Below are 25,102 nucleotides of genomic sequence, written 5' to 3'. Positions count from 1 at the left end.
GCGCGACTGGAGGGGGAGCGCGGAAGACGGACGTGAGCGCGTGCGCGCGGCGTTGCTCGGATCGGCCCGGGCAGCTCTCCATGACGTAATGTTGCGCGCGCTCGGGCTCGCGCTCGCTCGCTGGGCGGGCGGCAGCGGGCGTCGGGAACGTGGCTTCATAAAAATAAACCTCAATCCAGCTGCGGAGCCCCCCCTCCGCCAGACAGACAGACAGACCGTCGGAGCCGGGCCTGAGCTGGCTGCGCCCAGGTTAGTGAGCGGGCAGGCGACCGGTCGGCCGGCAGCAGTCCAACGGCACATTGATTAATAATCTTCACACATGCTGCGTCTTTCATGTTATTTTTAGAACAGGGGATGGAAGGGGTGTGAACGTGTGGGATTAAAAGGCTTTTTATAAAATGACCAAGCCGCAGATATGCCTTCTCGAGTCCTAGTTTGGAGTTAACTTTCCCAATGGTTTAATTGACTTAAAATAAACTGGGACTGGGTCTGGAGACTGGCCTGGAGTGTGGATGGAAACTGTCCCAGCTCTCGCCTGCAACCGCCTGTGGAGTTGCCGAGTTTCCGCAGTGTTATATTAACACGTTTAAGGCTGCAGACGTTCGCCTGTCTGAGGTTTGGGTGGATAGTTTATTTTAGTCTCAAATTAATCTGTATTGGGCCTAAATCGATCCAGTTGCCCTGCAATGTTTTAAACACCCGTCTAGTTGCTTGACATTGGTTTAAACGCCTGTCTAGTTCCCCTATATTGTATTAATGACTGCCTGTTATTCCAGTCTCTTGGACCTTTTAATATCTTCGTTTGGGGACCAATAATAGACGCTTTCTTTCGTTATAACCCGAAAATAATTATTGTATTATATATTTTTCCTTGCCAAGCCTGCCTTTTCGTTTGGATACGATTTGTACACGCTTTCCTTCGTTATAACCCAAAAGGAATTGCTGCATTATATATTTTTTTAATGACTAATTGTTGCAGGAATGGTGCAGCGTAAAGTTTGAGCAATTTTATAATTTGACGATGGTTAATTTAAACAACGGTTTTATTCTCCTAAATTCCTTTCTAGCTTTGGTCATGTATGGAAATGGAAACGTCGAGGAGTAACATTGACTTCGTAGGCAAGGAGCCAAAGATTTGTTAATACCGACAGGTGATATACTTCTGGTGTCTACTAGATTTTGTGTCCCGCTGGTTTCCTTGAAGGAAAGGGGAACGTGTCAACGGTGACGTTATTCTACAGAATTGGGGGAAAAAATCGTAACTGGATCCACACACAAAAATGTGACAACACCTCCTCTACATGCTTCAGAGCATCATTTTATTTTTTTGCGAGGGGGCGGCTCGTGTCGAATAATCCCCGACGAAGTAATCCAGCAAAGTGCTGAGGTTCTTAATCATGATGTTTCGAGATCAAGTCGGCGTTCTCGCAGGATGGTTTAAAGGTTGGAATGAATGTGAACAAACTGTAGCTTTGTTGTCCTTGTTGAAACGGGTGAGCCGGACCCAGGCTCGTTTCCTTCAGATCTGCCTTGAGCATTCTTTGTCCGATTGTACCGAGCTTCACATTCTCGAGGGAGAGGCAAATGATGCCGGTAAGTTTAACGCAACCAATTTATGTTGTGTAAGAATGTGTTTTTTCTTATCTCTTATTTGTGGTATGTAAAACAGTATTCCGATATCCACATGTGGTTTATAATTGACAATTGGTGTATTTAGTCGCGGTGTGCAACGGCACCATATCGATGTGAAGAGTAAAACGCTATGATGCATCTTGTCCTGCAATTTCCTGTGCAATAATCCAGTCATGTCACGTAGAGTCTGGGTATCCTGTGTTCTCTGGACAACGTGGCTTGATTCCTTTTCTGATCCTGTTAGTTACACGCAGCCTTTTGCTATAAGTCCAGAAGCTGCTTAAATGTTGACCATTTTCAAATTGAATAATGTTGCCTTTTCTCTATTTAACCATCAATGTAAAAGGTGGGTCTTTAAACCCCTCCTGGGAACTCGTTGAAGAAAAAAAATCAATTTCCATGCAAGAGTTGAGACAATTTCTGAGTTTCCTTGTTAGAAAGAAAATATCAAATTAAAGTTCCTTGTCATTCAGCAAAAAAATAAACTTTTAATATACAGACCCAATTTGGAGAGCGATACAACGTCATATTTGCAGAAACTAACTGAAAACGGTGTGTTAAGAATGAAAATCCATATGTTTTACTCTGCTCTTTGTGACCAGATTAACTTGTGTAACATTGGAACATGGAAAAATTGCACCCCTATAATTGTTTAAAATTGCTCAAAAGTTGCAGCACTAGATCAAATTATGTGTATCTTAAGTTTTTTTTCCCTTGGAGTACAAAGGGTGTATTGGGGAGAAGTAATAGAAGGCTGTGTTCACAGATTGGTGGAAATCTTTAAGCTTGATTGCAGTTGGATATTGAACAGAGCCTTTAGTGTTTACTCAAAGAAAAGAATGCACAGTCCTCTTCCAGCTGTTCCATATTAGAGCAGGGAGCCTGCAAGACTTGGCAGCTGTCTGTACAGCCATTTGCTGACAGCCCCCAGTACTATGCTCTGCAAAGATATTTATGCATTCAACATGCATAAGTCTGAGTCTGTGAATCAGATCAGATTGGGGGATGGGGAGGTAGACTGTGAATACTGTGGTGGTTGTGCTTTGATTTGGGATATAGAAGTGTCAAGAATAGAGGAAAGCACTTGATAATCATCTCCCAAATATGCATCAGTAGTTGGATCAAATTGGAGTCAGAGATTTAGTACTGAGTATGAACAGAACAATCCATGATCAGCATAGTGTCTTGATTAGATTTTTATTCTATGACTAATACATATTTCCATATAAAGGATAAAACATTTTATAAAAGTTTGTGGTTGAAAGAGGCCTAAATGGATTTTGCATTAGTTACCAGTGGGTCTGATATTCGTGAACTTTGGTTTACAGCCTACACTGAGAGGGTGGAACTTTGCCAAGGAGGATTACAAATTTGTTACCTCATACATTTTTCCTGTTTTATTCATAATGAATTGGATTATACTTTGAGGAAAAGTGACACTTTGCTGTTTAGTTAAGCACAAACATGTGTTTTTACTTAAATTTACTAGACAGCAGATTTCCATGTTCAGAATGCTCATTTGAGTACAATGTGCAGTTTTACAAGCATAAGCCTGTACACCAAATTGTATAAACTCTGTGGGAACCTGAAAAATGAATAAGCATAGGTACCTATAATTTTTCAGTATCCATATTATGGTAGCATTATGTTTTTTAAAAGCACTGTACAGATATTGTAAATAGTAACTGGCAGAACAAGTAATTGTGGAGAAAATGGCAAATCGATTGTGGTAGTAATTAGGACCTTAAATAGCTCTGAACGTATAGAGGAATGTGGAACAAATTTGGGACTACATTGATAATTTAGTTCTGAATTGATGGGTAAAATCCCTTCATTTTGGAGGGGTACCATTCAGCGGATGGAGTCCATACTGGTACCTTTCAGAACAACTAAGTCAGTTTCATGTCTGGACATTCGAGTTTATTTCCTTGAAATTGTACAGCAGTGAAACAGAACCTTTGGCCACTCAATCAATCCATTCGAAACCAATCTGTACCCCTCCCATTTACAAAACCCTTGGTCCATAGTCGTTTATGCCTTGACGATTTCAAGTGTTTGTGTAGATACATAAATGTTGTTGGAGTACTTGTCTCCACCACCTATTGAGGCAGTGTTATAGAGTCCAACACCCCACAATGGAAAAGGTCTTTATGTCGCCACCAGACATGCCCACTAGCGTAAAACTGACACCTCTACTGCCACCACAGTTGTAGATAACAAGTTTCAAGTCGCATTTGTACTCTCCATAAGGGCATGCAAAAATAAAGTTATCTTCACCTTTTGTTTAGTTTTGCTTTATTTTTTGATATTCATCTCCATACCCAATGCAATTTTCATAAGCTTCACCTTTACTATCAATTGGCCAAATGTCGTTAGTCTTTGGGGGACAGTTCTGTATTTCCATCGATTCCTTTTAAAATTATCAAGGCTATGGTGTAATAATTATACTTTCTCATTCTGGAGTTGTGCACCAAAGAAAACCCAGACACATCTCTATTGAGATTTGAAACATGCATAGATTAGTCAGTCCTCAACCTTGTAAATTAAAGGCAAATAATCCCAAGTCTATGCAACCTGTTCTCATAATTTTAACTCTTTAATCCCTGAATTCTATCATCCTTCCAACTGCAAGTGTTATCTCCCCTTGTTATTACACTGTTTAACCAACAGCAACATTAGGTTCTCCATGGTTTTATTCCTACTTTCACAGCTACTTTGGCACTCACATGTTAAAGATTTGGTCTCATCAGCAGGCTGTTCTGTCTGCAGTTATTTCAAACTAAATGAAGTGAAATTGCTGAAAATAATGCAAATTAAAGGTGTAATGGCAGTTTCTATACCATCTCGAAATCCCACTTCGATAGCCATTACTTCTCGGTGATGAAATGTAGTTATAGCTTACGCACATGTCGCACCCTGATATGACAAAATGAATCTTCCAAACTCCTTTTCTTCATTAATTGGTTTTATTAAAGTTGCACAAATCATACAGTAATTCATCAGTTTCCGTTCTTTATCAACGGTTTCTTCTTCAAACAATATCTAGAAATTCTTGCAGCTATTACCATATGGTTCTTACAAATATAACCGGTGCGAGCGCATGGTAAAGAACTGTATGCTCACCATCCTCCGAGTCTAAACTGACCCACAACCTCTGTCGACACACTAGCCTCCTCCCATCTAGATACTCCCAATTACGCATTAAGTCACACCCACAAGCAGGCAAAAAAGACATAAACTAGAAATATTAAAACATAGCCGTAACATAATGACAAAATAACTGAATTAAGCATAAATGGCTCCTACAAAAGGTATTTACATCATTTCCCATTAACACATTAAAAATTAATGGACTTGAAGAGTTGAAGTGAGATTTTCATTGTATTGAGTGATGTTTTAAACCTGTGGCAGACTTTGTGTATATGTATTGTCATTCCCATCTATCTATATCTATGTACTAAAACTCTTGTTTGTTTGTTCCTGAACTACAGCCAAAACAGTACACAATAGTGTGACACTTTTAGGCCCACCCAACTCACCGGCATCCCTTTGGTTCTAATGGAAGCAGTTTCATTGAAACCGGTGTTATATTTATAAAGTTATTCACATTTTAAAGTTTTTTTTAAACCGCGCATGTGCAGTTGGGGCCCGTTGATCTGATACGTGAGATGAGTGGGACACGAGTCTCACCCACAGAGATTGTGGGTGGATGGGTTTGTTATTTGGAGCTTTGGTTGTCAATCATGTAAACGTTTAAAGGGAATCGGGAAGTGAGTCGGGGGAAGGAGGGGAGGAAGGGTGGAAGGGGAGGGAGGGGGTGGGGGAGGGAGGAGAGATGGGGGAAGGGAAGGGGGAATGATTGTCTGAGCAACCAATGGTCTTGGGGAAATGGGTGAAGTCAAGAGATGACAGGGACGTGGAAGTAAATGGTCTTGGTGATTGCCATGAGAATGAGTTTTGAAGTTTCCTTCTGTATCACAAATGACACTAAGATTGCATCTATTCTGATTTTGTTTGTCATCAGGGACTTGATGCATCGTCCTATTTGCAGAAGCTACATTCCAAGCTTTCTACAACGCACAATTCTAATCCCAGTCATTTTAAATCAAAGTGTAAAATATTCTAAAAGTTCAGCATAACTTCATCCTGTTTGATTACATTTTACACCTAAGCATTGGTTTTCTGATAAAATTAGCTCCTGCCTCTTCCATCCAAACACCTCGTGGCTTTCATCTGATGAGTTGTTTTCATAGCGGAAAAACCTTACAACCTATATTTAAATAGATTCAATACCTCCAAAACAATTTGTCACAAAATCGGAGATATTTGGGACGATGATGATTGATCAAAGAGTTTGGTGTTCAGAATTATCAGAAAAATGGTTTCCAGATTTGGGACCTTGGTAGCTGAAGCTATTGCCAGCCACAGTGGAGCAGTTAAAGTGGGAAATGGCGATGGATGGATTGATGGGATGACTGTGGATGGGTATTGATGATCAGATGGAATTAGTGAGCTGAAGGGATCATTCTATGCAAGTATGATAAGGGAATTATAATACTAGAGTAAAATGGTGATGGACTGCCAAGGCCATGGATAGAATTGAAAACAAGTAGACTTGATGGGCCAAATGGCCTAATCTGCTCCTATAACTTATGAAATTAGACAAACTTTATTCCTGGAGCTTTGAGCATGCCCTGGGTGCATTGGTATAAATGGGAGCAGAGGTAGCAAAGACAGGAATGATTGTCTGAGCAACCAATGGTCTTGGGGTAATGGGTGAAGTCAAGAGATGACAGGGACGTGGAAGTAAATGGTCTTGGTGATTGGCATGAGAATGAGTTTTGAAGTTTCCTTCTGTATCACAAATGACACTAAGATTGCATCTATTCTGATTTTGTTTGTCATCAGGGAGGCAGATTGCACAATTATCTAGTGTATAATCTTGAAGGGCACTTGACATATTTTATCAGAGGAAACTTTTGCGTGTGCAATACTGGGGACGCCAAGACACCTTATGCCTTGTTGGAGATGAAGTACTAGTGTGAGGTTAAATTGACATGCATGTGAAAATTAACACTTTGATGTCGCTGAGAGGCTGTGTGCAGCTCTAGTGGGGAATCCGCGTCCTTGAGGACTCCAGAAGTTTAAAAAAAAACTACAGATGTGAATGATAAGCAACTCATTAGGTGCTGGAGGAGCTCAGCGGGTCAGGCACCATCAGTGGAAGGTCAGTAGAATTAGGCCATTTGGCCCATCGTCTACTTCCCATTCAATCATGGCTGACCTATCTCTCCTTAAAAATATCCATTGACTTGGCCTCCACAGCCTGCTGTGGCAAAGAATTCCACAGATTCACCACTCTCTGACTAAAGAAATTTCTCATCTTCCTAGAAGATCGTCCTTTCATTCTGGGGCTATGACCTCTAGTCCTAGACTCACTCGTGGAAACATCCTCTCCACATCTACTCTATCCAAGCCTTTCACTATTCTCTATGTTCCCCCCTCATTCTTCTAAACTCCAGCGAGTACAGGCTAGTGCCGGCAAATGCAAATCATAGGTTAACCTACTCATTCCTGGGATTATTCTTGTAAACCTCCTCTGGACCCTCTCCAGTGCCAGCACATCCTTCCTCAGATATGGTGCCCAAAATTGTTCACAATCTTCCAGATGCAGCCTTACCAGCGCCTTGTACTGCCTCAACGTTACATCCCTGTTTTTGTATACAAGCCCTCTTGAAGTAAATGCTAGCATTGAGTTTGCTTTCTTTTCTCTTTGGCCTTTATTCCTACAACCAAAATGCATAACTCCACACTTTGCTACACTTCTCTGCCCACTCTCCCAACCTGCCCAAGTCCTTCTGCAGAGTCCCTGCTTTCCCTGCACTACCTACCCCTCCACCTATTTTCGTATCATTTGCAAACCTTGCCACAAAGCCTTCAATCCCCTCGTCCAAATCATTAATATACAACATGAAAAATAGCGGCCCTAGCACCAACCCTTAAGGAACTCCACTAGTCACTGGTAGCCAACCAGACCCCTTTATTGCCACTCTTTGTCTTCTGCCATCCAGCCAACCTGCTATCCATGCTAGTATCTGCCCTTTGATACCGTGGGCTCTCATCTTCACAAGCAGCCTAATGTGTGGCACCATATCAAAGGCTTTCTGAAAATCTAATTAAGCAACATCTACTGACTCTCCTTTGTCTGTCCTGCTATTTACATCTTCAAAGAGTTTAAGCAAATTTGTCAAGCAAGACCTCTCCTTCACAAAGCCATATTGACGTTGTCCTATTTTATCATGAACTTCTAAGTAGTCCGTAACTTCATCCTTTATAATGGTCTCTAAAGTCTCACCAATCTCCGAAGTCAGACTAACCGACCTATTCTGCCTTGCTCCCTTTTTGTGCAGCTGGGTAATATTGGCAATTTTCCAATCTTCTGGGAGTACTCCTGACTCTAGTGATTCCTGAAGTATCACTACCAATGTCTCCACAATCTCTAAACCCACCTCTTTCAGAACCCTAGGGTACAGTCCATCCAACCTAGTTGACATCCATCTTCAGCCCTTTCAGCTTCCCATGCACCTTCTCCCTTTTAATAGCTACTCCATCAACTTCCACCCCCTGACTCTTGAATTTCAGGCAATTGATAGATGATTGTTTGGGTCAGGATCCTTCTTCAGACTGATGTAACAATTGGTGGAAAAGTGATTATAACTGATTTTCCGACTAACTGCACAAGATTGGAATGAGGCAAATAAAGTCAACTCTCTTGTGGAAAGGCATCCAAAGGTGATGATCTGGTCATCTCTATCAGAGAGGCAAACAGATCAAAAAGGATGATCCAAACTGTTAAATAAGTCAACGATTTAAATAAAAGCTCTCAGTAGTGAGCAGTGAGGGCAAGGACAAAAAACTGGTTTGAAGGGATTGTAACTTGGTCGAATGGACAAAAAGCTACCACAGGCTAAAAGGATTTCAGTGAAGATAGAAGGAAAGTTAAATGAGATGCAAATTTGTAAGGATGTAGAATGATTATTTTTTTGATGGCATATTTGAAGAGAACAGCACTTTGTGTTTTACTTAAGAATACAACATTTGCAGTTCCTTGTGAATTCAATTTCTACAGATTGTTCACAGTTTTAGTACAGGTAGTTTTGCTATTAGGTATGTTTCCAATAATGCTAATTTTAAATTATGCAATTGATGAATTAAGAAAAACTATCAGTATTGTGCAGATCAAATTGGTCATAATTCCGTTTTGATTGGGAACGAAAGAACCTTTGGAAAATGACAAGTAGGAAAAAAGATTGCTGGGGGGGGGGGAGATGGGAGAAAACTATGGGGATAGGAAAAGGTGGGAGAAGACTGGGGTTGGGGAAAGGTGGGAGAAAACCATATGGGGGGAAGAGGGTTTCCATGTTCAAGCTCGGTCTTTTAAGAAAATAAGCTGCTGATTTCACTGGGCAGGCTTCTTTTGACAAAACACAAAAATGCAGGAAGTACTCAGCGAGCCAGGCAGCATCTATGGAAGAAATGGACAACCGGCATTTCGGGTCAGGGCCCTTTTTTAGTTACTTGTGCAACAATGCTCTATTGTATCAAATAGCATACAGCCATTAGTATTTTTAGCTTGCGGTACAAAAATAAAATTATAACTATTAAAAAAAGGCCTGAAAATACCTCAGGAAAAATTACTTGGTTATTGTGAGTCTGAAACTCTACCCCCCCCCCACCTTTTCCCCATTGACACAAGTGTTTCTATAACATAAAGTTATCTCTATCACAATACAGCAGAACTAACTACCTGTATGTTTCAATATACTTCTCAGTTCATTCAGACGATAAAGATGTAAAGTAGGGAAATCTGTATGCTCAAGGAAACTTACTAAAATTGGCCTGAATTTTGCATTGGTAATGAGACATCCAAAAACATTTCCAAGACTTTAAGTTATGAAATGGATAAGAACCTGTGGATTGCATGTGGACAATCCACCATGGTGGTCAGTGATTCAATTATTTTGCTGCATTATTTTGATGTAATTTCTCTGATGTAACAAGCGACACTGAAGTATCTAACTTCAAATATAGTTAATCTATTCTCAAGAGACAATAATATGAAAATAATGCACATTGGGCGAGATGTGAGCTTTCAATGATAGAAATGATAGAAATTCGACTGCACTGTCCTCCGTCCCCCTGGTGGAGGGGTAGACCTCACGGCCCTTGGCAGCAGCACATTGCACTGACTACAGCGCCTAGAGTACGTTACATAATTTCTGCTGCCTCAAACGCAAGAAGAAGAATGATAGAGTAGCTCATAATTATTGCGCAAAAACAAAAAGGTACAGGAGGAATTCTGGGTCAGAGCATCTGTACAGATGTTGCCTGACTGAGTTCCTCCAGCATTTTTATTTCTTCAAGATTCCAGTGTCTACAGTTTCTTGTGTCTACATTTCATAATTATAGTTCAGCAAATATTCTGACCATAAAAAGAATCTCTTGTACTAAAAAAAATGCATTTTTATTCCTTAAAAAACCCGTTTCTCTCAAAATTCATTTTCTCTTCTGAACTTTTAGTCATCTGCTGTTGAATCCTAAAAGGATACAGGATATCTTTATTTGTCATCCAAAAAACAAGTTTCTTGGACGAGATTTCGTCACCCACAGTCCAACAATAAGAGTTACACAACCCCAACCAACACAAAACACACAAAAAAGAAACATCCATCACAGTGAGTCTCCTCCAGTCCCCTCCTCACTGTGATGGAAGGCCAGAATGTATTTTCTCTTCCCCAGCAGTCTTCTCCCGCGGTCAGACTGTTGTAGTTGCCACGTTCCAGGCCGCGCCGGACGGTGAAAGGTCCGCAGCGGGCCGACCCCAGCCCCGCAATCCGGGGCGGGCGAAGACGCTGCTGCTGGGCAGACTTCCGGTCCATCACAAGCCCTTTCCACTTGCATACTCTACTCTTCAAATTATCATAATCCTTTGCATCCTTTGTTAACTGCAATTGTGACTTTCTCTGAGTCAGGTATCACAAAATGCTGGAGTAACTCAGCAGGTCAGGCAGCATCTTGGAGAGAAGGAATGGGTGACGTTTCTGGTCAAGACCCTTCTTCAGACTGATGTCAGGGGGACGGGACAAAGGAAGGATATAGGTGGAGACAGGAAGATAGAGGGAGAACTGGGAAGGGGAAGAGAGGGACAGAGGAACTATCTAAAGTTAGAGAAGTCAATGTTCATACTGCTGGGCTGCAAGCTGTCTGTTGTGAGGCAAATGAATATTCCAATTTACTTAAACATTATTTAAGCAACTCATTTCTGTAATACATATCTTCAAAGCTTCTGGAAATTATCACTGATTCCGCAGGCCTCACCTGCCCGAGAGTCCCGCACATGCGCACACTTCATTCTCCCCTCCTATTTATAAGTTGAGACGGTCAGGGGGTTTAGTATGTCTTGATGACCATCGCAGCACTGGAACATCAGGAGATAATGGTGGTACATATATTGCTTGGTCCAACTTCACTCATATTGTTATTTACATTTTCAATTTTAGAATTACTTATAGAAGTTTTCATAGGGGAAGATGGGAGTGTTGAAGGAAGTTCTCGATTAATATTATCAAGGAGTGATATTATCAAGGGCTGATGGAGAAGATGGACATGGTGCAAAGTCACGAAGTGAGACAGTTGACTGGCGTCCATCCTGATACTTGATAGTTGCATAAGAAGGGTTGGCATAAGAAGGGTTGACATCAGTCAGTTCAACTTCATCAACAAAGGGCTCATTCTTATTTGATCGGACATATCGACGAACCAACACAGGCCCAGGGCTAGTCAACCATGATGGCAGAGAAGTACCACTAGAAGAACGCCGTTTGAAGTTAAAGAACCGCTCATGTGGAGTAGTATTGGTAGCGGTTGACAGTAGAGATCTGATGGAGTGTAATGCATCTGGTAGAACACATTCCCACTGCTGATCTGGTATGTCATTTGACTTTAAAGCCAGTTTCATTGCTTTCCAAATGATTCCGTTATACCTCTCAACCTGACCATTTCCAATAGGATGATATGGTGTTGTTTTACTTGTTGCAATTCCTCTATTAGAAAGGTAGTCCTTTAAATCTTTTGACATGAATGAGGTGCCCCTATCAATGTATGTAACTTGGAAATCCACAGAATGAAAACAGTTGATTTAAACATTTGATAACCGTAGCAGCTGACATATTTGGACAAGGAAAGGCAAATGGAAACCTCGAATATTCATCAACTATGGTAAGTATATAAACATTTTGAGAGGAGGATGGTAAAGGCCCTTTGAAGTCAATACTCAAACGTTCCATAGGTTGAGTAGCTTTGATCAATCTTCCTTCTTCAGGACGGAAAAACCTTGGTTTTAATTCAGCACAGATTCTACATGAAGCACACGTCATCTTCACATCTTCTATAGAGAAAGGTAAGTTTTTGGAACGAACATAGTGTAACATACGAGTGACTCCAGGATGACACAGCCCATTGTGAAGATCAGTGAGTGCAGAAGAATGAACAGAGGCACAAAATGCTCGAGTTAATGCATCCGGAGCAACATTATTCCTTACCAGGGCGGTACTCAATTGAATATATGCAGATAATTCAATCCTTCATTCATGAATTTTATTGTTTTTTATCTTCGTTCGCTTCCGATTATCTAGCATAAAAGCTACTGAACGCTGATCTGTTATCAAAGTGAAGTGTTGGCGAGCAAGGAAATTACTCAATTTTCTCACTGCTTCAATATTTGCTGCAGCTTCCTTTTTGACGGGTGGGTAATGCAATTCACTACCTTGGAGAGTACGAGACATGAAAGCTACTGCTCGTCCTCCTTGATTTAATGTTGCTGATACTGCTAAATCAGAGGCATCACATTCAACAACAAAGGGGAGATCCTCATCGATGGCATGTAATGTCGCAGATTCTATTTGTTTCTTTAAAGAAGTAAAGGCACCAATTGCTGTAGAGTCAAGGGGGAAAGATTTTGCTCTAATCAAAGGTTGAATTTTGTCAGAGAAATTTGGTATCCATTTAGCATAATATGCAAACATGCCAAGAACTCTTCATAGAGAGTTTAATGTTGCTGGAACAGGTATCTCTTGGAGTGGGCGGAGTCTTTCTGGATCAGGCTAGATCATATAATTTCCAACCCAGTAACCAAGAATATTCATTAATGACACTGATATTATTGACTTAGCCTCATTTAATTTTAGATTTTTAGAATGTACAACTTCTAAAAACCATTGCACATTTTTGTCATGTTCGGCTTGGTCTTTTCCTGCAATAGTTATATTATCAAGATAAGGGAAAGTATCTTTAAGGTTTTCCTGTTCAACAAGTTTGTCCATCTCTCTCTGAAAAACTGCCACACCATTAGTTACACCAAAAGGAACTCTGCTGTAATGGTATAATTTTCCATTTGCTTCAAACGCGGTGTATTTCTTTTCTGATCCTTTCAAAGGAATTTGGTAGTAAGCACTTTTTAGGTCAAAAGTAGAGAATACCTTATACTTAGCTAATGTATTGATAATATCTTCTATACGAGATAATGGATATGCATCAAGCTCCGTGAACTGGTTTATAGTTTGAGAGTAATCAATGCAGAGTCTCTTTCTATGTCTCTCCAAGGGGTCCTTAACCACAACAACTTGTGCCCTCCAAGGGGAAGAGCTGGGCTCTATGATGCCTTCTCGTAAAAGATTAGTTACTTCTGTGTTGATAAAGTTTTTGTCATCCTTACTAAAATGTCTTGATTTTGTAGCAATTGGCCTGCACTTAGAGGATAAATTAGTGAATAATGAAGGACATTCAACAGATGCAGCAGAAAAAACACAATACTGGTGGCTTTGACAATACAAGATCAGGCATAGTTCCTTCATACATTATTTGAAGTGATCTGTGCTGTTTCTGAAAATCCTGACCTAGAATTACATCGCTGCACAAATTTTCCAAAATACCAAGACATACAGGTTTATAACTAGTTTTGTTCAGAATAAAGTCTACAATACAAGATCCAATAATTTGAGCATTGAGAGATGTCAGAGCCATCGAGATTTCTCTATTTGAAGGAATTATAGTTAGATTTAGTCGAGACACAACTTGTTCACTTAACTTTCTGAACTGCCAGAATCAAGTAGTACATTAAGTGTATAGCCATTGATGGATACCGTTGTAGCTGCGTGAGACAAGCTCTGAGGAAATGCAGCTGTAATTGCACATAAAGAAGGCAGATACATGGCAGCAGTCACACTTTTAGTAGTTGCTTTGGACTTGCATACTCTAGAATAATGTCCCTTCTTGCCAAGTATTACAAGTTGCCTTTCGAGCAGGACATATCTCTCTATTATGAATATTACCCCCGCAAAAGTAACACTTCCTTTTTGGATAAGTATATGCTGCAGCAAGGGTACATTTATCAGTACAAATTGTTTCAGCTTGCTCCATGTTAGTACTTGGGTGAGATTCTTTTGTAGTAGTTGCAGCAGAATACACATTAGATGAGCCATAAGCATCTGAATTTCTCTGAGCCAAGTCTAATGAGTGCTTGATTGTAAGCTGACTGTAAATCCAAGGTTTTGTTTTCTAATAGTCTCTGTCGTATTAAAGGCGATGCCAAACCATTGATAAACGAGTCTCGAATAAGTTCTTGTCGATATTGATCAGCTGTAAATGCTTTGAAGGCACAGTCTTTACTAAGTCTTTGAAGTTCTTGTAAAAACTCATCAAGTGACTCACCAGGTTTTTGTTTACGAGTAGCAAGGAGGTGTCGAGCAAATATTACATTGGGTGTCTTAACGAAGAGTCTGCTTAGTACATCAATAACAGAAGCATAAGTTGTACATTCTTCTATGTAATCATATACATCATAAGAGACAGAGCTTATTAATGTCCTGAATTTGTCTGGTGCATTGTCGCTACACTCATCAAAGAAGTTATTTAGTGCACAAAGCCAGTGCTTCCATTCCTTTGCTGCAGTAGGTGAGTTGGCATCCAGATCCAAGCGTTGTGGTTTCAATAGTTTCTCCATCTCGATGTCACACTGCTTAACTTCTGAGATTGAGTTGCTTAAATTGTTGTGAGGCAAATGAAAATTCCAATTTACTTAAACTTTATTTAAGCTTTAAGCAACTCATTTCTGTAATACATATCTTCAAAGCGTCTGGAAATTATCGCTGATTCCGCAGGCCTCACCCGCCCGAGAGTCCCGCACATGCACACACTTCACTGCCCAAGCAAAATATGAGGTGCTGTTCCTCCAATTTTCGGTGGGCCTCACTATGGCACTGGAGGACAGAAAGGTCAGACTGGGAGTGGGAGGGGGAGCTTAAGTGCTCAGCCACCGGGAGATCAGGTTGGTTAAGGCGGACTGAGCGAAGGTGTTGAGCGAAATGATCGCCGAGCCTGCGTATGGTTTCGCCGATGTAAAGATGTTGATATCTAGAGCAGCGGATACAATAGATGAGGTTGGAGAAGGTGCAGGTGAACCTCTGTCTCACCTGGAAAGACTGTTTGGGTCCTTGGATGGAGTTGAGGGGGGAGGTAAAGGGACAGGTGTTGCATCTCCTGCGGTTGCAGGGGAAAGTGCCCGGGGATGGGGTGGTTTGGGTAGGAAGGGACGAGTGGACCAGGGAGTTACGGAGGGAACAGTCTCTGCGGAATGCAGAAAAAGGAGGGGATGGGAAGATGTGGCCAGTAGTGGGGTCCTGTTGTAGGTGATGGAAATGTTGGAGGATGACGTTGGATACGCTGGCTGATGGGGTGGAAGGTGAGAACGAGGGGGATTCTGTCCTTGTTACAAATGGGGGGAGGGGGAGCAAGAGCGGAGCGGCGGGATGTAGAAGAGGCCCTAGTGAGAGCCTCATCTATAATGGAGATGGGGAATCCCCGTTAAGAACAGAGGCTGTTAGTTGCACTGCGGGAGGACGATGAAATTGACAAGCAATTGCTTCCATCCACACTTGTGCAACGATGAATTACACAAAGTGCTGGAATAAATCAGATCAGGTAGCAGCTCTGGAGAACATAGATAGATGACTTTTTGGGTCGAGACCCACGGCTTGATCGCGCTGTGCACTCGACCCCCAAGACGCAGAGACCCACAGCAGCGCCGGGAGGTGCAGCATAAAACGCTCATTGCCTCCCTGTCTCTGGAGGCCGGGACCACTGAAGCTGCCGCCAACCTGCAGCATGCTTCCAGACCACCCCCTATTGACCTTCACTGCCAGGCTGGGCTCCCGACACCGGACCGTACTGTTTTTCCGGCCACTTCATGGCCAGACCTACTGCCTGCCACCACAATTTCTTACATGCACTCCGGCCGCCAGTGGGCAGCGATCAATGACTACGCCAATCCTCGCCTCTCCCCTGGCCCCAGTAGGCCAGGGCCATTAATCACCTGGATTCTAGGCCAAGTTCTAGGCTGTCTGAAGAAGGGTCACGACCCGAAACGTCATCCATTCCTTCTTTCCTGAGATGCTGCCTGACCTGCTCAGTTACTCCAGCATTTTGTGAAATAAATACCAGTGATCAAGAAAGCACATCCTCATTTATTTAGGTGCTTAAGATGATTTTGCATGTCCACAGCATTCTCTTTAACTTCCACAGATACTTTATGGGAAGTATTCCATCAGGATACATCTCTTCTTGGTATGGCAACTGCTCTGTTCTTGATTGCTTGAACCTGCAGAGAGTGGTGAACACAGCCTAGTCTATCACAGGTTCGTCGCTTTCTTCCATGACGTTCATCTTCATAATGCATTGCATCAGGAAGGCTCAAAGTCTTTTCAGTGATGCCTGCCACGCTGGCCATTCCCTTTTCTATGTTCTACCTTCTAGAAGAGGATAGAGCTTGAGTAGTCCTCCACTGTCAGAGCGAGGCCACATGCAAATTGGAGGAACAGCATTTCCAGTATTTCGCTTGGGCAGCTTACAACCCAGCGACATCAATTTTGATTTCTCAAACATCAAGTAACCCTTGCATGGCCCCTCTCTCCGTCCCTCCCCCATCCTAGTCCTCTTGCTAATTTCACTGTTTGTCTCCCTTCGTTATCACCGTCCCCAGCCAACAATAGGACACCATGGGCTCCACCTTTCCTGAGTCATCAATGCAGACTGAAACTGAAAGCAAGGGTCAACATCATCAGGAAACCTGCAGGCAACAGCTGGGGATCCAATGCACACACCCTCCGTACCACGAGCTTAGCCGTTGTCTACTCAACAGACGGGTTTTGATCAACAGCTTGGCCTAATAGCTGTCACACCAAATGAGATGACACTGTCCTTAACTCTGCAATGCGGGTCATCACAGGGACGCTTAACACCTTTGCAGTGGCTCCCTGTCTTCTCTCGCATCGCCCCTTCCAGCATATGCAGAAGAGAGAGGATGTTGAAAGATTGGTGCATTATCGAGGCTAACCCTGACCTTGCCATCCATGCTAACTTGAACAATCTGCTCAACATGCGCCTGAAGTCCAGCAAACCCTTCTGATCTTCAGCCAAATCCCTGGCAGACTTTGACCCCAATACTGAGTGGCACAGAGCCTGGAAAGATGCCAACACCAACAATGGAGAGTTCATCACGGACCCCACAGTGAAACCACCGGGATTTGACCTCCATCACAACCAATGGCTAACCCTGAACAGGATCCGCACCCTCCATGCAAGAACAGCCCATCACCTGCACAAGTGGGGGATGACAGACAGCCTTGCTTGCAACTGCGGATATCCAGACCAGTCCATCCCACACTATCGTGAATGACTGCTCATTGAGGCTTTTCCCTAGTGGCATCATGGCCATCCACCCACCAACTGATGCTGGCCTGGCCTGGCCTTGACCTACAACTTTAGGCTGTGTACGCCATATGCAAGAAGAAGAATGCAGACTGCTTTGTTCCGTACCTTCTCGTACTTCTAGTTTCCCCCTCCCTAACTCTCTGTCTGATGATGGGTCTCAACCCAAAATGTCACCCATTTCTTTTTTTCCAGAGAGGTTTCTCCTTTATGTTGGTTTGCTTACTATGTAGTCCAAACCCTCTATGGTAGCTGATATTCAGGAGTTGGACAGCTTGTTCACAAGCCATACTCAGCAGTGGACGTTGAAATCTTTTATCTATTTTATGCTATCTTTTTTTTTCCAAATGTTGTTGAGCATGGAACTACTAATTGGTCAGCTGAAGGAGGACAGAGGTTAGTAATCAGATTTATTTGGCCATGTTTGCCCTGATAGCCATGAGGTTTCCAGAATTGTGGTAAGGGTTATATACTCCGACCTCCTCCTTGCTCTATGTCATTGCTCTTTTGTAGTTCTGCCATTCCTGGGGGCCAGGATGTGCATTTCTATGACTGGAGCTGTTATTGTTTAGACACAGTATGATTTCAAAATGTTTTGACAAGGTCTCCGATGTGACTTGGTTTTGTCTGAATTCTGTTCCTACATCAATTGCCGATAGTTTGTCCAGTTTTATTCTTGTGTTAATTTGGCATAGAAGTTTTAATACAACTAAATGGTCACTTTAGAGAATTTAATGAAATGATTTAAGTGTTTTTCCTCCGTAAACCCCATAAGATGTACTCCTAAGCTGTTCCCTTCCCCCCAAAAAAGAAATGAGCAAACTAAATTTTACAAATCATTACAATTGATATAAATATATTGTTTCCACGTGTGTTCTGCCTTGTCTGCAAATTTACAACTCGTTTTTTGTAGTTTATCTTGCAAATTTGGGCAAGCCCACCCCAATTGTGGCTATTTAAAGTTTAAGGAAAGTTGTCTTCTGTACTTACTTGATGTAGTGTTCTGATTTAAAAGAAAGGGGGTACTCACAGACTTGTCAAGCAATGACATGAAATGATTAAACTCAGAATCAAACGTTACAAAAATATCATGCCAGACTCCTTCACAATCCATGACAAGACTTGCGGCAGGGATGAACTACGAGAGGTGATGACAGTGTTATCCAGACAGGATGGAGTCATCCTTGGAGTCCTCCACATTGACTGCAAACGTCATGAGCTGTCAGGATTTCAGATCAAATGTAGGCACGGCGATCACTTATTGTCCCACCTTAGCTGATCAATTGGCCATTTTGCAAACCTGGCCAATATTTGGAAGAAACGTTGCAAGTTCGTAAAATGTGCTCTGAGTGGGGAACTTTAAGTTCAGTCATCTTGAGTGGCTTGGTTGCACTACTGTTGACTGAGTTCACAGGGTCATGGTGGATATATGCTGTAGATAGTAAACCAACAAGAGAGATAAACGTATTTGACCTGCTCTTAGTCATTCCACCTGTGGCAGGTGATTCTGTTCATGATATCATTTGTAAAGTGACCATTGTGTAGTTCTTGTGAATATTAAGGGGTTGGACATGTTAGAGGCAGGAAACATGTTCCCAATGTTGGGGGAATCCAGAACTAGGGGCCACAGTTTAAGAATAAGGGGTAGGCCATTTAGAACAGAGATGAGGAAAAACTTTTTTAGTCAGAGAGTTGTGAATCTGTGGAATTCTCTGCCTCAGAGGGCAGTGGAGGCCAATTCTCTGAATACATTCAAGAGAGAGCTAGATAGAGCTCTTAAGGATAGCGGAGTCAGGGGGTATGGGGAGAAAGCAGGAACGAGGTACTGATTGAGAATGATCAGCCATGATCACATTGAATGGTGGTGCTGGCTCGAAGGGCCGAATGGCCTACTCCTGCACCTATTGTCTATTGTCTATTCTCATGAAGGACCTCCACCCTTCACTCCCTCCATCATGTTGCGTGGCATTACAATTGCGCTAAATGGGATAGATAGATGCAACATAGATTTGGTAGCTCAAAACTGAGTACTTACAAGAAAGTTGGGATCAGCAGATGCAGAAATTTGTACTACCAATCTATAAAATTAGAGCTCAGCATATACTCTGTCACTAACAAGTGAAAAAGAGTACATGGAGAGAAACGACCAATCGATGAAAGGATTGCCATATATAATCATAGAAAAACGTGTAAACTCCCCACAAATTCAAGATTTGGATTATGGAGTCAGAATCTAATCACTGCTATTCCACCATGCCACTCAACTACACTCAAGGAACAAATATCAAATTTTGCAATTTTGTTGGGCACATTCGTCAAAATGCTATACAAGAGCTATTGTGCTTTATCTGTGTCTGTTCTATGAATCTGCACAAAACATAACTAATGGCATAATATCCTGAGAAACAACCTCTGAAAATGCTTTAGTTAAGTATGTCTTTTTGCAACATCATTGAATCTTCTGTCCTTGTTAGATTAATATTTTATTGCCAATTTCTTTAGGTATCTAATTTATAATAACCCCCAATCCCTCATAATCCTCATGTTTTTTCGTAGGCCACCAAACTTGCTGATATAATATCTCCAGCAATCTTTTCTCTTCCTACCTATGCATGGTAACCTTGTAGCAACCCAAAGAGGTCATGTGCTTGAGCAAATCCCATCCTTTGGCGTATGTTGCAGAGAGCTCACCTCGGCTAAATGTCTAACATTACATACTTTGCCACAGCTCTCTGCCTTACCACTCTCATTATTGACTTCTGGCGACCTCACTCTTCCACTCGGGATCTGGATTTATTCAATATTTCCAATGACAACGTTTATGAAGGAAGTCCTTTGTGCTTCGAGCACTCTTGCATTTTACAGCAGTGAACCTACAAACAAATATCAGTCACGCCTTTGGTTAACTGCTTAATACACCGTTCATATACATGTGCACGCTCAGACTACAAAGCGATTTCCAGATTGTGAAGACAACATGTGGGTGGCGCAGTGGTGCAGCTAATGAGCTGCTGGCTCGCATTACCAGAGATTCTGGTTCAATCCTGATCTCGGGTACTATCCTTGTGGAGTTTACACGTTTTCACTGTGACTGCGTGGCTTTCATCCGGATATTGGACCTTTATCTAGCCTTTGTAATTTGTGCCGTGGGCGTCAATGACAAAGTAGGATAACGTGGAACTAATGAGAATGGATGATCACGTGGACTCAATGGGCCGAAGCACCTGCTTCCATGCTGTATCTCAAAACTAAACTAAACATTCTGCTCAATAATATTGCAAGGTTATTTTGCCACATCCTACATTTTGAAACTCCATCTGCTAGATATCTCCCCTCCCTCTCTTTCACAAATCCTTTTTGAAGCCCATGTATGACCAATCCAGGCCAACAATCCACCCTGTAGTATAAGAAAATAACTGCAGATGCTGGTACAAATCGATTTATTCACAAAATGCTGGAGTAACTCAGCAGGTAAAAGAGTAATCCACCTTTTTCTTTGCCTAGTATTTGGTGTCTGCATTTTTTGATTATGCCTTGATAAGAATCTTTTGGAGAAACTGCACCAAATCAGTTACATACTTTTGAATCTAGGTGTCAAGTGGGCAAATTGCATCATTAATTTCTGAGGGTTTTTTTGCTTCATAGAAACAATTTGGAGATAGAATAGATTAACATTTGATTATCAAATTAAATTTTACCTGGGTAGGAAATGGAGGAAAATGGCTGCAGATGAGAGGTTGTGTGCTACTTATGCCATTTTTCTTTGAAGCTGATCCTCTCATATAAGCCATACATTTTGTTTTCCCTTCCATCTGGAAATGCTCTTGTTATGTGTTTTGATGATAATATACAACCTTTATTTCCATTGGAGTACATTGTATTAATATTAAACCTGTCTTCCTTGGCACTTGTTATATTTCATGTTTGTCATTTAATTTTTAAAAGGTTTTAAAGAATTTTACATATTTATGATTTTGTGTGAGGGTTGGAAATCACTGAGAAATGTCAGCAGGTCTTTATAGAATGTGATTTCCACCAAACTTACAATTTCATGCAAATTTGGGAATCCTCAACTTTCTTGCGTTGAGGACTTGCATCAGTCTTTTGTTGGATTCCATGTGCAGGCCAGTAATGGAGCATACATTTGCTGCAAACACCCAGCAAATTATATTGCGGAAATAAAAAGGAAATGCTGGAAATACTCAGGCGGTCATTGACCTGACATTTACTTGCTATACTTCAAGTCTCTCTCCACACTGGAGAGACTGCTTACACTTTGTTGAATGCTTGTAACACTGAGTTTCTGACAACTTATTTCATTTTTTTGCTTTCTTTCCATTCTGTTCCCTGTTCTTGGCCCCTTAGAACAGTTCAAATGAAATTCTGCAGACTTTTGATGAACTCTACCTCATCTTTCAATATGGAACGTTACAATTTTCCAGACTAGGTTCATCATTCTTGGGATATAACTGCTGTTCCCTTGTTTTCGGCAGGAACTGTCATGATTCATCTCATGGTTGTCCCATTACTGTTTCATTTTGCGTTCATCATTATTTCATCTCTCCAACCTAGTTTCTCACAAACCGTCACTTATTCTTACCTCTGCCTCCCTCAGTACTCTCTCTATTTGCCTGATGTTACATCTCTAACTTTCTCCAATTTGGATGAAGGTCATCAACTCAAAATGTTGGGAAAAATCGAGCTGGCTGTGGCTTTCAGTTCTGAAGGAAACCTCAGGCATTCAGTCGCTTGTAGGTAAGTGCAGCCCGAACTTGTGTAGCCCTGCTTTAAGTGCAAAATAAGCCGAGTTACAGATGCTAGAATATCTATCATTCCACTGTGTAGCGGAACTCCACAAGGACACACTTTCCATTTGAATGAGGATATCTTACCTGGAGATAAGGAAAAGATAGTTGTTTAATTTACTTTTGTGTATTTTAGTGAAAACATTAATTTGGTCTATTTATTTGTTGAAATGTTTAATTAAGTTAGTTATTATTTTGTAGTTATTGAAACATAGAAAATAGGAGGATGATTGGGCCAATCATCGACTACACATTTGAAAGAAGAACATTCTCTTTGCCCGACAGCTATATATCCTAATGTCTTAACCAGTGTCACATGCTTAGTTATATATATATTAAGATCTTATAATTTATTTATAACAATTTTAATAAAAATAAATATATATGAGACATTTAAAAATGGCCTACAAAGTTTCTCAGAAAACGAGCCTAACTTCCTGTCATAGTACATCAGAACATTCCAACAGTGGAGTCTTACTGACTGAGGCCTCGCTGCACTTTCCTAACCAACTCTGGAATTAAATGTTTTGGGATAATTGAACCCTTGGATTCACACACAATTATTTTGGGCATGGAATCTTTGTTTGGGTAGTCTTTTGTTGGTGAGGCATTGGGCTGAATTGGTTTATTTCGTCTCATGCACAATGAAAAGTGCTTTGCATGATATCCAGGCAAATCATGCCATACATGAGTACAATCGAGCAATACACAAGTGCCACAGGTATTGCAAAGACAAAAATACCTACAGTGCGGAGAATAGAGTAACAGCTACAGAGAAAGTACAGAATTTTAAAAAGTGCAGAACCACACATCGAGGTAGGTTGGGAGATCAGGACAACACCTTCAGCTTATGAGAGTCAGCGGTCTAAAACAGCAAGGAAGAATGTGTTACTGAATCTGGTGGTACATGCTTCCAAGCTTTTGTATCTTTTGACCGATGTGAGAGGGGAGAAAAGAGAATAACCAGGGTGCAAGTTGTCCTTGCTTATGCTGGCTGCTTTCCTGGGCAGCGTGAAATATAGATGGAGTTAATGGGGTAGAGACTGGTTGAGCATGACCTGGACAAACTGTTCCAGCAACCATAGGTTATTGTTTAACTTGCTGAGTACTTTCAGCAAGAATAGTTTTTATTTCTGGTTTCTAACATCCACAGAATTTTGCTTTTATGGCATTGGTATTTATTATTGTCATGTATACTGAGATACAGTGGAAAACGTTTTGTGTGCTATCCAGTGAAATCATATTATGCATGAGTGGGATCAAGCTATATATGGGTACAACAGGTTGTGCAAAGCGTAAATTAATAGAGTGCAGAATATAGTATCTCAGCATTATGGTGTTATAGTTATAAAGAAAGTGCAGATGTTTTAAAAGTGTAAGGGCCTCGATGCGGTAGGTTGGGAGATCAGGACAACACCCGTAGCTTCTGAGTCCACTAACAGAATGACAGAAGCTGTTCCTGATTCTGGTGGCAAGTGCTTTCAAGCTTTTGTGTATGAGATGAAATTATTAATTGCCCAGCAATTTACATGGAATTTCACATGTACCAATACCTTTACTGAATTTAAAATGTTTAATTTAAACAGCTCCCTAGCGGCCCTTTTCTGTATCTGATTGATCTGAACTATTGGGAAAATCAAGTTTGAGAAAATTATTCAGTTACTACTTAACTGGAGATGGCCTTTCATAATTAAATAAAGTGAGCTAAATCAGGATGCATGCTTTCTTTTCAGAAGTTAGCTTTATTTAAAAGAAAAGCAGTAGATATTTTGGCATAAGTGTTCCAGGAGGGTGAAGTAATTTTGCTTTGAGGTTTCTCAGTTGTTATGGACTGAACTGTTTAGTTCCACTCAGTTCAATTGATTTGCACAGATGCACAAACATTGGGCCAGATCTTTTGAGCAAATGACAGGCTGTTCCAGGTGCAAGTGGGCCAAGTTGCTGAAACCCCAAATGGAATCAAGTAGTCCATCTTCTGACTAGCCACTCACTGGTGGCAAAGCCCCCTTGCTTGAGTACTGGGAGTTGCTCTCTGGGCATGTAGTTCAGCATTTCATCTCCCTTTTGACAATCTGGGCTCCACTGAAAACAAGAGAAAGAGAAAGGTGACGAGAGTGATGGGCAATTTACCAGAGGGCCAGCCTGGCAATTCAGTAGGTCTTTGGTAAATAGTGAATGTTACATGTTTTGTCAGAATTGTGGTGAGTTCATGAGCATATGTTCAATTGAACACTGACTTATTGAGGCTGTTCTAATGGTAAATTTATGGATAATTTGCTACCACATCCACTGCAGTTGTTGCTCTGAATAGCATATCTGGATTTAGAAGGATGTCCAGTTGAATGTCCAGTCATTATCTTTTGCTCTGCGAGTTTACCCGGCATTTGGCTTGAGAATGATCTAAACTGAAAAGAATGTGGCTAACCAGTGTCATTTGGGATCTTCAACAACGCTACGGAAACTCCACATTCTTTGGGCAAACTTATGGCATGCTGCACATTCCAGAGTCATGAGGTGTAATGAATTTTGGTACTGGATACACTGATCTGTGCCTCATGAGGTTTAGGAAATGTATTCATTACATTCAACTACACGAGTTCATTGTGGTAATGTTTTCCAGTAATAGATGGAGCATTTAGACCAAATGTTCAAAACAATTCCAATTTTAACTTCGACTTCCAAAAGTACTTAAAACTGGCTGTTTATCTGTAGCAGTTTGACTGAAAAAGCAGGTTATAATTCTCAGTTTGCAAATTTGTTTTTAAAATTACATTATATCCAATATTTGGTTTTGAGCAATTTCTAACGCTGTGTTGTTAATTTATATATTTTTTAAAAGTTAT

The 25,102-nt window shown here is 41.2% G+C and overlaps 2 protein-coding genes across 6 annotated transcripts in view; one reads left to right on the top strand and one right to left on the bottom strand.

Annotated features, from left to right (window-relative positions):
• gmfb (glia maturation factor, beta) overlaps positions 1-25,102 on the bottom strand; it is a 449,169-nt gene that overhangs the window by 53,370 nt on the left and 370,697 nt on the right. The window lies entirely within an intron of this gene.
• Positions 91-25,102, top strand: part of samd4a (sterile alpha motif domain containing 4A) — a 112,166-nt gene continuing 87,154 nt past the window's right edge. For 4 of the 5 annotated variants that reach the window (XM_078406663.1, XM_078406662.1, XM_078406660.1 and 1 more), the window contains exons 1-2: positions 91-249; positions 1,068-1,593. In XM_078406663.1, the coding sequence (XP_078262789.1) occupies positions 1,398-1,593 (196 nt within the window). In that variant the 5' untranslated portion in view covers positions 91-249; positions 1,068-1,397. Of the gene's footprint in view, positions 250-1,067; positions 1,594-22,069; positions 22,210-25,102 lie in introns of those variants that run through there. The other variant, XM_078406661.1, reaches the window with a different exon arrangement.

Source organism: Rhinoraja longicauda, chromosome 10, assembly GCF_053455715.1.
Source record: "Rhinoraja longicauda isolate Sanriku21f chromosome 10, sRhiLon1.1, whole genome shotgun sequence".
NCBI classification, from domain to species: Eukaryota; Metazoa; Chordata; class Chondrichthyes; order Rajiformes; family Arhynchobatidae; genus Rhinoraja; species Rhinoraja longicauda.
The sequence above is the reverse complement of the archived record's forward strand: the minus strand, read 5'-3'. Positions and strand labels throughout refer to the sequence as shown.